General features: G+C 34.5%; 1 protein-coding gene across 1 annotated transcript in view; it reads left to right on the top strand.

Moving 5' to 3' along the window:
- Positions 1 to 17716, top strand: part of DNAH9 (dynein axonemal heavy chain 9) — a 479597-nt gene that overhangs the window by 440518 nt on the left and 21363 nt on the right. Inside the window, exons 62-65 of the mRNA XM_031965533.1 lie at positions 3588 to 3715; positions 5144 to 5371; positions 6269 to 6460; positions 12124 to 12315. Coding sequence (XP_031821393.1) covers positions 3588 to 3715; positions 5144 to 5371; positions 6269 to 6460; positions 12124 to 12315 — 740 coding nt within the window. The remainder of the gene's footprint in view (positions 1 to 3587; positions 3716 to 5143; positions 5372 to 6268; positions 6461 to 12123; positions 12316 to 17716) is intronic.

The raw sequence follows: 17716 nt of genomic DNA, 5'->3' as shown, positions 1-17716 counted from the left end.
TCAGCAATGCAATGATAAAAGTCAATTTCAAAGACTCATGATGGAATCTATCCAGAGATAGAACTGATGAGGTGGGAGATCCCCTCTGGTGGGAGCCGCAGTCCTATGTAAAGAATTCACAAACCTGAAATCTGTGTGACAAAAAGGGATTTATTTCCCCTAAGAAGACAGTTTGTTAAGGATTACATTGAGAAAAAGATATCTTCATCAGTGGGTATGGTCTTGTTAGGACATCTGCAAAGATTGAGGTGCAGAGTTGTCTTTTATTAGCTGTCTAAAGCTTGGGGCTTCAATTCAATTCAAAATTGAATGGAATTACTTAGCTGAGAGTTTGAATCAATGTTGACAATACCCCAGGCCTACATTTCCAGTTGAAAAGAGATTACTTATCTTGGAAAGAGCTTGTCTGGGGCCACTTAACTTGAGAAGAGTGTTGTCTGGGAAAAGTGTGCTTTTCTCTGGGGAGAGCTTGAGACCCTGAATCACCCTTCCCCCACAAATTAGAGGACACAATTTATATCAGAACTATTGAATCTGAATGCAGATTGAAGCATACTTTTTCACATTTTTTTTTCTTTCTCCTGACTTTTCCCTTTTATTCTAATTCTTCTTTCACCACATGGCTAATATGGAAATATGTTTAACATGTATAACTTTAAAAAATAGTTTAAGAAAATCAGGAGTGGACCCCAGAAAGCAATGAAGAAGTAAACAAAAAGAAATCAATCCATGCATATAATTCCATCCAGAATAATACTACATGTTATGGGCCAGAACTTGAAACAAAGGATTCTTACAAGGTGCTAAGTCAGTGGACTTGATAGAGACAATGGTTGTTTAGCATGGTGCTTAACAATTCTGTAGTTCAGTACATGTACTTATTAGTATTTAATATAATATACTTCCACAAGATTCACACTTATGGTAACAGAGCATATAAGCTCAGTCAAACTCAGCCAGAATCAGAACTGAAAGACAGAGACCGTGGTGGTGATCCTCCTGCCTCCCCCACAGAAACCAAGACACATTCAGGAGAACCTCAAGAAGCTGGCAGAGACAGAGAACACAAAGGACTGGCAGAAAGAGTTCAAGATCTCAGAACCAAGGAGAGAGATAGGCCTCTAAGAAAGCTAAATGGGCCCTAGGAAAGGAGACAAGACTTTGAAAGAGATAATAAAGGATTTGGACTTTAACACCTGGCTGCACTAGTGGTGATTACTGAACTGAAAGGAAGATTGCTCCCAAAGATCCCAAGAAAAACTGAATCAGAGAACATTATAACTACATACTTTATACCATATTTGCATAGGTTTGGGCAAAAGTCATGCCTACTTTTTGAAGTATATTTTGGAGCTTCACATAAAGCCTTCCCTACAAAATCCAAGAATTTTAGCTGTTCTAAAAGAGTAGCTTTGGCAACTGCTGTAGTTAATGGTGTTAACAATGAAAGTGATTTGGAACCAAGAAACAATATAATTGGTGGATATGGTGATTGGACCAATTTTAATGATATAATCTCAACTATCTCTTAAGCTATCTCTCTTCCATGACTGAGTTAGTGAAGGAAGAAATTGCCCCTGCCATTTGTCCAAGAAAGGGAAAAATCAGAACAGGTTGCAAAACTTGGCAACATTTCAAACTGCTTACATATGCCCACAGACTGTTCCTGTACTTCACTACTCTTCTTTTCTTCAATGCCATTTATTCTCATTATTATACAAAAAAAAATCAACTACAACTGATTTATTTTATGTGAAGTGAAATGAAAGTACAATATTTAGGAGAAGTTAGGTGACACAGTGAAGCTAAAGCATTGGATCTGGAGTCAAGAAGACCTGATGTCAAATCTAGGCCCAGAAATTAGCTGTTTAATCCTTGACAAGTCACTTAACCTCTGCCCATTCTGAAATAGAAAAGTGTCTTCACATATAAAAAGAGGATAATAGTAATGCCTACTTCCCAGGGGGCTGTTATGAGAATAAAATGAAATATTTATAAAGTACTTTGCAAATTTTTAAGTACTCTATAAATATTAGCTACTATTGCTAGTGCTATTATTAGGGGGGAAAGCCAAAGAATGAAGAAACATGATAAATTGATTTGGAGCAGCCAGCTCTAGTAATTCTGACCACAGGAGCAGAAAATGACTTTTCTGCTTAGATTCCTTTCCTCTTGTGGAAAGGAGGGAGAAATAGATCTTGAAGGAGTTGTTCAGTTGACAATGTAATAGCATCTTTTTCTGAATTGGAAGCCTGAGGGCATTTGGGGTTAATTTACCAATCATTTTTCCTTATGATCATAGCAAACATCCTCATTAGCCACAGCAATTCAGCAGTTCATCCTAGTCTTGATTTGAAAGGGAGAGATGAAGAACAAGCAAAATGCCTAGATTCTGCATGGCATCAAGATGGAGAATGCCACACTAACTCCAAACCTGATTCTTCACTCACTTCACACAATTTTTCTGGAAGCAGCCCTACAATCCTTCAATTCCACAATGCCAATACCGATAAATTCTAGGCAGGGATCTACACAGCAATCATGAGCTAATTTTAAAAAGTGATTATTTTATGCATTTATTTTATATTCTGATAATCTATCTGATAAAGCTGGAGGGAGTTGTTTGTTTTTTCACAATGCCTGGTAAAAACCTATACAATGCTACTTATGTTTCCTACATATACATTCCTATAATACAGTGTTTCCTAAGATTTAAGAGAGGTTTTACAGGATTAGATGAGTCAGTTAATGCTGAAAGCAATAGACATTGTTAGTGAAAGATGTTTAGCTTCACTGAAGATATCTAAAAGTAGGAATAACAGAGAAAAAGGCATGTGCTAAAAGAGGAAGACACTAAAGCAGCACTCACTTACCCCAAACCTGAGGCAACAGTCAATATCTCAAATCCTGTTGAACAATATGCCCCTGTACCTGATCTTGGAAAGAGCCCAGGATGTCTCAGCAATGTTACTAGATTCTATAGGATCTATACTCTTGTATAGTATACATCTATACTCTTGGGGTCTCTACACTTGAGATACTATGAAGAAAAATTTTGGTTGCTTTGTGATTCAGCCTTCCACCCTCTCGTCTAAATATAGATACTCCTCAGTTACAAGCAAAGTTATAAACTTTCTATGTATATTTTCTTCCTTACTAGACATATAATTTACTTAATCATTTTATAATTTAGAATTATTTATGATTTATAATTTAATCAATACTATAATTATATATTTATTCATTTAAACAATGTAGTTATAACATAAACAATCTCTCTTTAAATAATTCTTTAATTCTTTTATTAACTAATTGCTCATCAGTATTTTTCAATTACTTAATTACACCTAAATTGATATAAAATACAAATATGCATTCTTAAAATACTTCTTACAACTACATAATTTGTATTAGAAACATATCAGAGCAAAACTTAAGGGGATCCAGAATAAGAAAATATTTGGTATGGACATCTATTTATGTGTGTGTTATCTGGAAGGATGTGTATGTGCCCATATCAAAGATAAATGATATAATTGGACAGTAAGACAAGAGAAATAATAATAAAACTCCTTATTCCTTTTTAGGAAAGAAACTTGGTTATACCTTCAACAATCAAAACTTCCATAATGTGTCCTTGGGTCAAGGACAAGAGATAGTGGCAGAGACTGCATTGGATCTGGCTGCCAAGAATGGTCACTGGGTTATCTTGCAGGTATTATCCATTTTTCTCTCCCAATCCTAATTATAGAAATTATAGAAACTCCCATAAATTTTACTGTCCCTCTTGCATATGTTCTGTCCTCTCATAAATCAATATCTCTTGGACATTGGGATAAAGAAGTAATGCTTTTTTTGGTTTCAATAAATTGATTATCAAATTTGATTTTGAATCTCCCATCAGTAAAGTTCATATTAGCTTTGGATTCAAAAGTTGAGAAATGTACTTCTTTCTGAGGGATTTCCTCAAAGAACAATAAATCTAGTAGAAAAAAAGGATAGTGGTTAACTGATCCGATTGTATTGTCATGGTGCTGGATAGAAAATGGCTTTTCCGTCAGCAAGGTACTCTTTTGGTGATGAACTTTTGATTCTGAACTCCACTTAGCAAGAGGAATAAGAGAATTGCCTATTACTAAGCACTTTTGTTCCCATGAAAGAATGATCCTCTCACATAGCTCAAACAGCAAGAAAAAATTACAAAACCTAAAATCACAAAATTACAAAAATTACAAACTTGACTTGGACCTTGTGTTCTGACAGACTCAATTTTTTCATTTAGAATTCTTAGGGGGTTTTCCAATTCTTGTTTACTTTGCATCTCTGAGGTTATAAATTTGATTACATGATTCCAAACAACTAGGGTGTCTGATTATTTGATTGAAGGAAGCACTGGAACAATAATGTCAAATTCAAAATAGAAATTGATTTTTAAAGTGGGAGTGAAACTGTGTTTTCCCTTTAAAATTATCACTCCAAAACTGTGTTCCCTTTGATATTGGAGTCTCAGGCCTTCCTGGGAAAGCATATCTCCCCAGGTAAGTTAAGTGTCATTATTCAATTAGAAATCTTGGTCAAAAAGCAACCCATTAATCTTTGGGGAATGCCAGACCCTTTTAAATTCCAATTAGAGATCTGGGCTGGATATTGATATAGGGCTGGGGACTTTGGCTTCTCTTTTCAACCTGAATAAAGCAAAGGCTCTCCTATAAGGAGACAAAGGGGTGATGCACAAGAGTGCAAACAATATAAGGTGTAAATGAATAGGAAATACATTACTTATTCTTGACTAAGAAAACAGCATGATGAAAATAAATTTTGTGAAAATTAGTTTGGGAACAAAAGGCAATGAATTGAAGAGAACCGAGCCTCAAGTATAACCTGGGTGACTGTTAGTATCATCCATACACAAGGTAATAAAATTCTGGATTCTTTAATGGTGATTCCTTAGAGGAAGGCCCAGGCAATCAATAGAATGGAAAGGTTTTTTCTAGGGTTCTTTTTGCAGTCTAATTGAGTTGATCTCCCAGCCTTATGCTAGGTATAAATTCTTGGAAACCAAAATTAAGATCAGCTTTGTTGCCAACTACAGAGTTGGTGCTGCTTCAATGCAAAGTATAGCAAATAACTCTCTTCCTGCTAGAATATCCACCTGGTAGCCAAATGGCTTGACTCCCTTGAGAAGAAGCTCGAGCAGCACAGCAACAGTAGCCATCATAAGTTCCGGGTCTTTATGAGTGCTGAAGCTGCAACCTCTCCTGATGGCCACATCATTCCCCAAGGCATACTTGAAAATTCAATTAAGATCACCAATGAGCCTCCCATGGGCATGCATGCCAAACTGCACAAAGCCCTGGACAACTTTACTCAGGTACCAGACAAGGGACAAGGAGAGAGGGAAGGGAGAAGGGGATTTCATATTTGAGATTCAACTATAGGATGTGTTCAGGATAACGTTTGGTTGTGTAAAGAGAAAGAAAGTAGTTAGTACCTGTTCTTTTTTAACTGATCTGTAGCCTGTGTCTATTGTATACCCAATATTTGCCTGGTTCATAGGGAAAAAGGAATCAGAAATCATATGTCTTTGAAAATAAGTAAGAGAATAGTACAGGGTTAAGTTGATTATACAACAATAATAGTTCCCTAAAAGAATTCCAGAATAAGGATGATAAGTTTGAAGGTTAGAAAGAAAGCCATAAGCTTCATCTGTATGAAAACTTTTCTTATGAGATTCTTGATCTCTATTTCTGACTCAGTGAAAAAGTATGTAGAATTGTCCCTGGAAGAAACCTATGAATAAGACTGGCCTAAAATGTGTCCACAAAAGAAATTGCTCTGCTATTAATTCATTTATTCTTCAACACAAAGGATCCTACTCAGAAGTCATTTGAAAAAATTCGCAGAAATCCCTATGTCTTCCTAGGCTGAACTATTTCTCTTGCTCAAAAGTCAAAGCATGTTTTAAAATTATGATGCTCTAATGGTGTTACTGGGACACCATTGTGACAAAGTATTACTATGTGATTTATGCAAAGCAAGCTATGCGGAAACTTTCAATACCAGGCAAATATGCAGATTTTCATTTTACAGATGAGCAAAGTGAAGTCCAAAGAAGTGACATGACTGGCCCAAGTTCCTACAGGGAGTAAAGGACAGAGCTGAGATTCATGTCTAAGTCCTTGACTACAAATACTCCTGAATTCTTATACTAGGCTACCTGATTTGAACTCTATCTGTTTTGAAATCTGAATCAATTATATTTTTTCAGGATACTCTGGAGATGTGTAGCCGAGAGACAGAATTTAAGAGTATCTTATTTGCACTTTGTTATTTCCATGCCGTAGTGGCAGAAAGGCGCAAATTTGGAGCTCAAGGCTGGAATCGCTCTTACCCTTTTAACACAGGAGATCTTACCATCTCAGTGAATATACTCTATAACCTCCTTGAGGCCAATGCCAAGGTAAGGATAATGAATGAAATTATGGGTATTTAAACCAGGATCAATATATATATATATATAGATAGATAGATAGATAGATAGGAATGCCAAATCCAAAGTTTCCCATAATTTTAATTCAGATATAAAATACAGTGCCATTTTTTGGTGGAAGAAGAGAAGCAGTCCCAATGAAGGATTACCACTCAGAACTTTCTAACAAGAGGTATTTAGGTTTAGGAACAATGACCTTGATATGAGTACAGGGTTCATATATTAAGTTAATAGGGTTCATCCTAACCCATATATAGTAATCTCATAGGTTACAGGACTACATAGTGGCATAAAGTGCTAGGCAACATTTCTCAAATGGTCTTCAAGTGTGACTTGAATATGAAGATATGATGTCCTTTTTAAAAAAAAAAAGATTAAGGTGTGAGAGAGGAATTTGCTGGAAAAAAGGAAAGAGAGAGTAGAACGGAATAAATTATTTAACATAAAAAAGATAAAAAGTTTTTATAGTGAAGGGGAAAATGGGGGAGGTAAGGGGAAATAAATGAATTTTAGTCTCATCAGAATTGACTCAAAGAAGGAATGACATATACACTCAATTGAATATTAAAATATATCTTAACTTACAAGAAAGTAGAGGGGAAGGAAATAAAAGAAGGAGGAGGATATTCCAGGCAAATATGCAGGAGATGATAGAAAGAAGGGCAGATTGAGTGAGGGAATAGTCAGAAGCAAAACACTTTTGAGGAGGAAGAGGGTGGAAAAAAAAGAATAGAATAAATGGGGTCAGGGAAGAATAGAATGGAAGGCAATACAGTTAGCGATAATAACTTATTAATTAGCAATATAATTAAATAGCAATAATAAAAATCTTGATAAAGGCCTCATTTTTCCCAAACATATAGAGAACTGAGTAAAATTTATAAAAATAAAAGCCATTCCCCAATTGAATGATCAAAAAATATGAACAGTTTTCAGAGAAAGTAATCAAAGCTGTATGTATAGCTATATGAAAAAAATGCTCTAATTCACTATTAATTGCAGAAAAGTAAATTAAGACAATTCTGAGGCACTAACTCATACCTGTTAGTTTGACTAATAGGACAGAAAAGGAAAATTGCAAATGTTGGAGGAGAGCAGGAGAAAATAAAATATTAATGCACTGTTGGTGGACTGATTCAATCTTTCTGTAAAGTAATTTGGAACTATGTCCAAAGGGATACAAAACTATGGCTACTCTTTGATCTAGCAATACTATTATTCTTTTTAAAGAGATTTTAAAAATAAAAGGAAAAGAAATTATATAATCAAAAAAAATTTATAACAGTTTTCTGGTGGCAAAGAATTGGAAATTGGGATGCCTATCATTGGGGAATGGTTAAACAAATTGTGATATATAATTGGGATGGAACACTATTGTGCTATTAGAAAGGATGAACAATATGTTTTCAAAAAAAAACTGAACTTACATAAGCTGATACAAAATATACTGTCTACAAAGTAACAGTAATATTATGAGATGATAAACTGAATATTTAGCTATTCTTAACAACTCTGAAGGACTTGTGATGAAAAATATTATCTATCCCCTGGTGGAATTTGAATAGATTGAAGCATTCTCTCTCTATTTTTTACTTTCTTTATTTTTCTTGGAGTTTTTTTTTTTTTGGTCTCAATTTTCTTTCACAACATTTAATATGGAAATGTTTTGCATGACTGCACATGTATAATCTATATCAAATTGCTTGTGTTCTCAATGAGGGATATGAGAGGAAGGAATTTGGAACTCAAAGTTTTAAAAAATGAATGTTAAAAATTGTTTTCACATGTAACTGGAGGAAAATAAAATGTTATATAAAAGTAAGAGAGACCAAAAAAATCCATCCAAAATTTCTGTAGAAATCATAAAACATTCAAGAATCTATTTACCAAGACATACATAGGAATGATATGATTATAATTACAAAACAAGCTTTAAAAAAACTAAAGACAAATTTTGGGGGAGGAATTAATTATTGATGATTGAATAATGCTAATATAATAAAAGTAGCAATGTTCACTTTCAGGTTCAAAGCCTTACCAATCCAATTGTCAAAGGATTACTTTGTAAAACTAGATAACTTGTAACAAAATTCATCTAAGGGAATAAAATGTCAAGAATCTCAAGGGAAGTAATAGGGAGCAGGAGTGAAGTAAGAATACCTAGAAGCACCAGATCTCAAATACCCTTAAAAAAGTAATAATCAAAACTATTTGACGTGTAATGTTCTCTTCTCTAAATATATTGTTCTCTGGGAGCAGGTTTCTAGGGAGGCTTCTGGAGGCAGCCTTCCTTTCTCTTCAGTATGATAATCACCTCAAATGCATCCAGGAGTTAAAGTCCAGATCCTTTATTTTCTCCTTCGAAATAGCCCGGTTAGTTTTCTTAGAGTCCTATCTCTTTCCTTGGTTCCACGAGCTCTTGCCGCTAGTCCTTTGTCTCTTCCAGCTTTAGTCTCTCTTCTTCCAAATCCAAAACCTCCAGCCAGCATAAAGGTGGAACATGGAATGAACCATGAATCTGTCTTACCTCCTCTAGGGGGCTCCTCCTCTAGTGGGCTTGTCCTTCTGACTTGTGAATCTCTTGGACTGTGAATCTCCGGGAGTGCCTGTTAATTCCAGTGACTTAACACCTTGTTTCAAGTTCTGACCCATAACAGACATGGATTAGAAATATAGAAGAATTGACAAATATTATATATTAAGAACTCCAGAAGTTAAATGAACATAATAACATAGTTTTTAATAAGCCTAAAGACATAAACTACTAAGATAGTTTACTATTCAGTAAAAACTGTTGAGAAAATTAGAAAACAATCAGGGAAAAAAATAGATTTAAAGCAATATCTCCTAATATATGGCTGCCATTCAATAAGCTCCAGAAAGATATGTTACCTAGATATAAAAATATACAAAGTAGAGGAGGATCAAAATAAATATTTTACATAACTATGACTAGGAGGAAAGGTCTTAATCAAAGCAGGATGTTGGAGGAGGAGGGGTCTTCATAGCAAATTTCTCTGGTAAAGGTCTGATAACTAAAATATTTGGTATTTGATTTCAACATAAGGGAAATCTTACATAAGATAAGTCTTGCAACAGATAAATTTATAAAGACTATGAAAGGCAGTTCTAAAGAGAGGCTAAAATAACTATATTAAAACATATTCCAAATTAAGCACTTCAAAAAAACAAACTCAGAGTTTACCTGATATCCATTAGATAAGTGAAAAATAACAAAACAAAACAAAAAGGGAAAGGGAAAAGAGAAGATGTGGGAAAACAAACACACTAACATCAGGCTATGAAGTGGTCCAATCTTTCTGAAAATCAACTTAGATGGTACTGTATGCAAAAAGTCACTAAAAGCTATGTATACCAGAAATACCATTACTATTCAGATGTCTCAAATGAGATCAAAGACAGTGTAAAAGCATCAAGAGGTACAAAAAAAAATTTATAATATGTACCTTGTATTGTAGTGAAGAACTAGAAAGTGGGTAACAAAATTATGGTATATTACTATAATAAGAGGATAAAAAAGGAAAAATGCAGAGAAATTTGGGGGAAAAAAACTATATGACCTGACAGAGGGAAGTAAGCAGAATAAGAAGTATTATCTAATACCATAGGAAAAAATAAGAAAATAACATTAAAATATGCACTGATCAGTGACCAATAAGGAATGACTCCAAAAGACTGGTGATGAAGTATGCTGCCAGATTCTTGGTAGAGAAGCAATGGATTGTTGATATATTTTCAGATATTTTCAATACAATATAAATATACTTTGCTTGGCTATGCTTCTGAGGGAGAGCTGTGGAGCACAAATAGTGATGCAAAAAAAAGAAAGGAAAGGAAAGAGTAAAAATGAAAGTTTTATAACACCCCCAGAGGAGAGGAGGAGGAAGTTTAGAAGAGGACACAAATAAGAAGGACAATGCTGGTACTACCACATTAAATGGGTCCTATAGATATGCAGATAGCTACACACATATACACATACATATACACACTAGGTCTACGTGACATATTCAGAGTTTCATATAGTTCTCTTTTTCAGATCTTCGTATAACAAATGTTCTGACACCATTCTCTCCATGCCAAGTCTATTACATTCCTTCCTTCCCAAGTTCTCAGATATACTAAGAGTGTTGGAATGTTTCTTTTCTCTGCCATCTTATACAAACTTTTATATGTAACATGCACATCCCAAACCCACTCTCTCAAGGCAGGTAGGCCTCTCTTCAAAGTTTCAGGTTATTTTGAGACTTGTAAGCAATCTTTTGCTCTGCTGCTATTGGCTTTAGCCACTATCAGTTTGTAGTTTCTACTATCTTAGGAAGACTAATGACAACCTCTGACAATTTTTAGAAAAGAATTTTTATTTCAAAGATAAGGCAAAAAAATATATACAAATATTTCTTCCTTATAACTCAGTTACATAATCCCTCCCATATAGCTTTAGTCTTATCAGGAAGAGTTTTAAGTTCATTATTTAGTTCAGTTCCTTCATGGCATTGTTTCCATCAAGTTCACATCCAAAGATAGTATTGCTGCCAAATACTAAGTGGAAGGAAGAAGTCCTTCCACTGGACTGGGACCCTGAAGATCCCTTCTAAAAATTGTTCCTTACTCCTGATTCCTCAGGGTATTTGTAGAGCTATTTATAAAATCCAACCTGGATTCTGACTCCCAAATTCCTGTATTTTGCTTTCCTAGCCCTTGAAACTTTCAAGGTTGGAAGTTCCATGCCAAACACCTGGAATGGAAAATAACAAACAAGACCAAAGACCCAGACTCAGTTTTGGGGAGTCGATGTAGCCTTAGGAGTAGAAAGCCCCATAACCCTTTTTCCAGGCTACCTCACCAAAAGTCATGAGTAAAGAATTATGTTGCTCCTTTAATTTGAATACCAAGAGAGAGCTGGAACTGACTCAGGCTTTTTTGAAAATTAACAATTCCAGATAGACAGCCAACCTCACCACCAAACCTTTCAGACAAATATTTGGCCAACTGAAACAAAGTACAGAATGTTCATAAATGCATTTCCCTCACATATCAGAGAAGAGCAATCTGCCAGAAGAGAGAGCATGGGATGCAAGGTTTAAGTAAAAGTGTTGGTTTTGATGGGAATGACTATCTCTTTACTAAAGAAGAACAAAAGAAATAATGGGAATAATATATTCATATATAAGACAGTTTGTATGTAGAATAAAGGAAATGAAAGAACTCATATTGAATGGCCTCTATTTACTCAGGAAAGTATAAAGTGGCATTTTCTGCTGAGAATAAGGCGTACAGCTGCCCTGGAGAATGTGTGAATCAATTAGGAAAGAGTAAAAAAATATTTTGTGTGATTGAGGCCATAGTTGAAATTAGAGAACAAAAATTTTAGTCGAGTCAGCATGGTATGTGACTTTCTCCAATAGAATTCAACCACATGTTACTAGAGAGAGAGGAAATAAATGGTGAAATGTAAGCCATTTGGGGGCTGTCAAAGCTGTGATATTTCCCCACATTTCATCGTATCTGAAATCACACTCTTTAGGCATCAATCTATTTCATCTACACATTAATTCCTATGGTGAATAATTTCACTCTTCCCCTCTGAAATCATCTTCACTACTTCTCAGGTACCCTATGATGATTTGCGTTATCTCTTTGGTGAGATTATGTATGGAGGCCACATCACAGATGACTGGGACAGGAGGCTCTGCAGAACATACCTGGAGGAATTCATTAAACCAGAAATGTTAGAAGGAGAAATGTTTCTGGCTCCAGGATTCCCACTTCCAGGCAATATGGACTACAACAGTTATCATCAGGTAATTTTCCCATTTCTAGTCCTGGCTGTGCTATGTGACCTTAATATCCCTGGGTTTGTTTCCTCTGCTTTACAGTAAAGTACTTGGAGGTAAGATTGAAAACCAGCAGTACTTTCAAAGTCATTTTGGAACAGCCATGCGGAAATATTTCTCAAGAGTTCTCTTTTCCTGCTTAAAAAAGCTTATTGAATGCCTAACTTTATATTTTGTTCTTAATCTTAAGTTGGTTCATTTTTATCACATGGATTTCTGTTCTTAATCTATATGTCTCATTCACAAATATATCAGAGAAATGTTTCACTGCTTTAATTTTTAAAATGACTAAGATATAGTAGATGTAAATTCCCAATAAAGAATTTAACTCACTTCTACTAAATTCATAATAATGATCCTCAAACTTTTCAATAGACCAATACTTTGTGGACCTTCTACCCATGCTGATGCTTGCTGATCACTGCAAAAATGATTAAACTCTAAAAAATAATATCTGTGGACAAAAAGAGACTGAATTATATAAAGGAAAATAAAATAAATTTTAAATCATTTAGATTAGATACATAGAAAAATGATTTGTCCTACAAGGATCCTTATGTACATACAGATAAGCGGCTCTCCCATCTCCATTTGAGTTTCACATCACCAAGCTAGAGGATAAGCAATAAACAGCACCATCTTAGAGGCTTCTGAGAAGACCTAGATTCCTTATGTACTCTAAGCCTGATTTTTCTTGAAGAGAAAATAGGTAATCAAGTTAATTTGATGAGGAAATTTTCCTATTCCAATTTATTATCAGAAATCAAAAGATAGTGTGTAAATATTTTACCTATATCCTTTTCTTTCATCGTTATTAATTTCCAATGGCATCCTTATCTCAATAGAACACTTCTAGAACCAGAAAATTAAGAATTAAGCAAAACAAATCATTGCCTTGGTAATGTCATAAAATACTTTATTCTGCATCCATTATTTATATTTACATTATTTACATTTCTACTGGAAGGAACACATGAAATCCCTGACACTTCACTGACACTGCAATTACTACATTATCCAGAGTTCTGATGTGTTTTAATATCAATCAACAAGTTTTTGATACACGCTTTCTTATGTTTTGCCTTATACCATCCTATGAAACTACAAAAATATAGGAGACATGGTTTGTGCCACTAAATAATACTCATCATTCAATAACCATTTATTAAATGCCTGTTGTGTCAGCACTATACCAAACATTGGGGACACCAAGAAAGAAAAAAGACGCTGCATTCAAGAAGCTCACAATCTAATGGTAGAGAAGTTGAAACATAGGAAGATGCCTAATGTGGGGGTATGATGAAGCCCAGAGGAGTGCAGTTGAGTAGGAGATGAGGACACAACTAGTCTTGATCCTCTTGTTAAATGAAGAACGTAGAAGAAACTCTCCACTGTTTAACTTCTACCCTTTCCCAACCTGGAGTAGAACTCCAGGGGCAGAGAGTACTGAAGAGGTTTGAGTTCCAGGGCTGATATAACTCATAAAATAACTAGGAAAAATTAGGTATTAGAGCTATGGTGCCAAGACTGATTTTAAGTACAATAGCATGAACCCAGAGCTTATGGGGTATGAACTTACTTTCTCCCCATGACAATATATATTTTTGTGGGACAGTACATCCCAAGTTTTTTTACATGATTTACATGATATACAGTCTTGTTGTATTACTTTTCCAATATTAAATCTATCAATTGTTGTTCCATGTTCAGTTCTAACTGTTGCTTCTTGGTCTGCATATAGGTACCTTAGGAAACAAGTAAGATGATCTGGCATTTCTTCCAGTACTTGACAGTTTGTTGTGATCCACATAGTCAAAGGTGATAGTGGAATCTATGAAACAGAAGTAGGGTGTGTGTGTGTGTGTGTGGATGTGGGTGTGTGGATGTGTGGGTGTGTTTTCTGGAACTCCCTTATAATCCAATGAATAAAACCCAAGCAACTTGGTGTGTAGTTCCTCTACCTTTTTGAAAATCTACCAGCTCTTCCAGTACTGCTTAGTTCACATATTGCTGGTCTAGCTCACACAATCAAAAGCATAATTTTGCTGACATATGAAATGAGAGAAAATGTTTAATAATTTGAACATTCCTTGCCATTGTCCTTCTTTAGGATTAAGATATAAAATGATCTTTTCCAAACCAGCGTCTGCTGTTGAATTTTCCAAATTAGCTAACATACTGAGTGCAGGATGTTTAGTATCTTGATCATCTAAGATTTCAATTTCATCCCTTCACTAGTCTTATTTTTAGCATGATTCCTAAGGTCCATGTCATTTCATTCTCCAGAAATGATCAGTAACCATACCCTTGTACTTTTTGGTGATGTGAATAACTTTCTTTCCTTTTTTAATAAGTAAATAATATTTTGTTTTTACCCAAATTGCATATTTTTTTTTAAAAATTCGAGCTTTATGTTCAAATTTATCCTTCCTTCCCTCTTCTTCCCTATCCCTGAGAAGGAAAGCAGTTTGATATACATTATACATGTGTAATCAAATAAAACATAGTTCTGTATTAGTCATTTTGTAGAAGAAAATTCAAACAAAAAAGGGAAAAAGGAAAGAAAGTAAAAAATAGTACACTTCACTTTGTATTCAGACACCATCAGTTCTTTCTTTGGATGTGGATAGCATTTTTCATCATGAGTTCTTTGGGATTGTCTTGGATCTTTATATTGCAAAAAATAGTTAAATCATTAACAGCTGTTTATCACACAAAGTCTTTTTGTATTGTTCTTTTGTGTATTCTTGCCATCTCTTCTTAAGCTCTTCTCCAGTGAGGTCCCTACAATTTTGATCTTTTATCATGGAACTCTAATTTTCTTGAAGAGATATCTTCTCTTTTACATTCTATTGTTTTCTTCTATTTCTTTGCATTGCTCATTTAAGAAAAACTTAGCTTGACAAGAATTTCAAGGGAATTAATGAAAAAAAAAATACAAAGGATGGTGGCCTAGTAGTGCCAGACTTAACACTCTGTTATAAAACAGCAGTCCTCAAAACCATTGGTGCTGGCTAAGAAATAGAGTGGAGAATCAGTGGAATAGATTAAATACACATGACACAATAATCAATAAATATTGCAATAAAATATTTGATAAATCCCCAAACTCCAGCTTTTGGGGATAAAAATGCACTATTTGACAAACATTGCTGGGAAAACTGGAAAATATGTCAGAAACTCAGCATAGACCATATCTCACGTCCCAGACCAAAATAAAGTCAAAATGAATACACAATTTGGGAAAGGCTGATATCATAAAGGCAGGAGGAATTTGTCACCAAAGAAGAACTAGAGAACATTATGAAAGACAAAATGGACAACTTTGATTATATTAAATTAAAAAATTTTTGCAAAAACAAAACCAACACAAATAACATTAAAAGGGAAGTACAAATCTGGTGAAAATTTTAGTCAATGTTTCTGACAAAGTCTTCATTTCTAAAATATATAAGGAACTCTGTCAAATTTGTAAGAATACAAGTCATTTCCCAATTGATAAATGGTCAAAGGATATGAACAGACAATATTCAGATGAGGAAATTAAAGCCATCTATAGTCATATTGAAAAAATGTTCTTGATCACTATTGATTAGAGAAATGCAAATTAAAATAACTCTGAGGTACCGCCTCACATCTCTCAGGTTGATTAAGATGACAGGAAAAGACAATGATAAATGTTGGAGAGGATGTGGAAAAAACTGGGACACGAATAGTAGAGTTGTGAAATCATCAACGATTCTGGAGAGCATTTTAGAACTATGTCCAAAGAATTATTAAACTACTGAGTCTGTATCCCAAGGAAATCATAAAGGAGGGGAAAGGACACATATGTGCAAAAATGCTGTTTGTTAACAGCTTTTTTGTGGTAGCAAAGAATTAAAAAATGAGTAGATGCCCATCAATTGGGGAACAGCTGAATAAGTTATGGTATATGAAAGTAATGAAATATTATTATTCTATAAAACATGCTGAACAAGTTGATTTTAGAAAAGCCTGGAAATATTTACTTGAACTGATGCTGAGTGAAACAAGCAGAACCAGGAATACATTATACACAATAACAAGAAGATTATGCTATGATCAACTATGAAAGACTTGGTTCTTCTCAGTAGTTTAGTGATCCAAGGCAAGCCCAATAAACTTTGGAAGAAAACACCATCCATATTCAGAAAGAGAATGTGGAGATTGAATGTAAATCAACACAAGCTATGTGCACTTTTTCTATGTTTTTTTTTTTTTTTACTTTCATTTGTGGTTTTTCCCTTTTGTTCTGATTTTTCTCTCCCAACATGATTCATAAAGAAATATATATGCAGCTAGGTGGTACAGTGTGGATAAAGCACCAGCCCTGAAGTCAGGAGAACCTGAGTTCAAATCTGACCTCAGACACTTAACACATCCTAGCTGTGTGACCCTGGGAAGTCACTTAACCCCACTTGCCTCAGAGAGAGAGAGAGAGAGAGAGAGGAAGAAAGAAACAAGGAAAGGAAAAAAGAAAGAAGGAAAGGAAGAAAAAGAGAAAGAGAGGAAGGAAGGAAGGGAGGGAGGGAAGGAGGGAAGAAGGGAGAGAAGGTATATTTTTTAGAAAAGAAAGAAAACCTTATCTTACTTTGTTACTCTCTGGAATTCTGAATTCAGTTGAATTTTTCCTTTACCTTACATTTTTCTTCCTTCCTGAGTTATTTTTAAAGCTTCATTAGACAATCATTTTGCTGTGTTGCTCTTATTTTCTTTGAAATGTTTTTTTTGTTGATTTCTATGAACCTCTATTCATAGTTCTTCAGGCACTCTATCAGTTTTAATTCTTTAAATCTATTCATCACTTTCACTTAATATTCATATGTGATGTTATTTAGGTCATACTGTATGATCTTATGATTTTCCCTATTTTAATTTGTTTGAATTTTACAATAAGCTCATGATCTAAGCCACAATCAGCTCCAACTCTTGTTTTAATTGACTGTATAGGGCTTTTCCACCTTTGAATACAAAGTATAATAAATCTGATTTTGATATTGATCATCTGATAACGTCCATATGCAGAATCATTTTTTGGGTTATTGAAAAAGGGTGTTTGCTATGACTAATAAGTTATCTTAACAAATTCAATTAATTTCTGCCCTACCTCATTTTTTACTTCAAGGACAATCTTGCCTGTTATTACAATTATCTTTTCATTTCTTACTTTAGCATTCCAATCCCCTTTGGTGAATGTGACATCTTTTTTTTTTTTTTTTTTTTTGGTGTTATTTCTACAAGATATTGTAGGTCTTCAAAGAACTGATCAACTCTGAACTTTGCAGCATCAGTGGTTGGAGCATAGACTTGTATTATGTGATGTTGAATGAGTTGCTTTGGATTTGAA

This window comes from Sarcophilus harrisii, chromosome 4, assembly GCF_902635505.1.
Source record: "Sarcophilus harrisii chromosome 4, mSarHar1.11, whole genome shotgun sequence".
Taxonomy (NCBI): domain Eukaryota; kingdom Metazoa; phylum Chordata; class Mammalia; order Dasyuromorphia; family Dasyuridae; genus Sarcophilus; species Sarcophilus harrisii.
The sequence above is the reverse complement of the archived record's forward strand: the minus strand, read 5'-3'. Positions and strand labels throughout refer to the sequence as shown.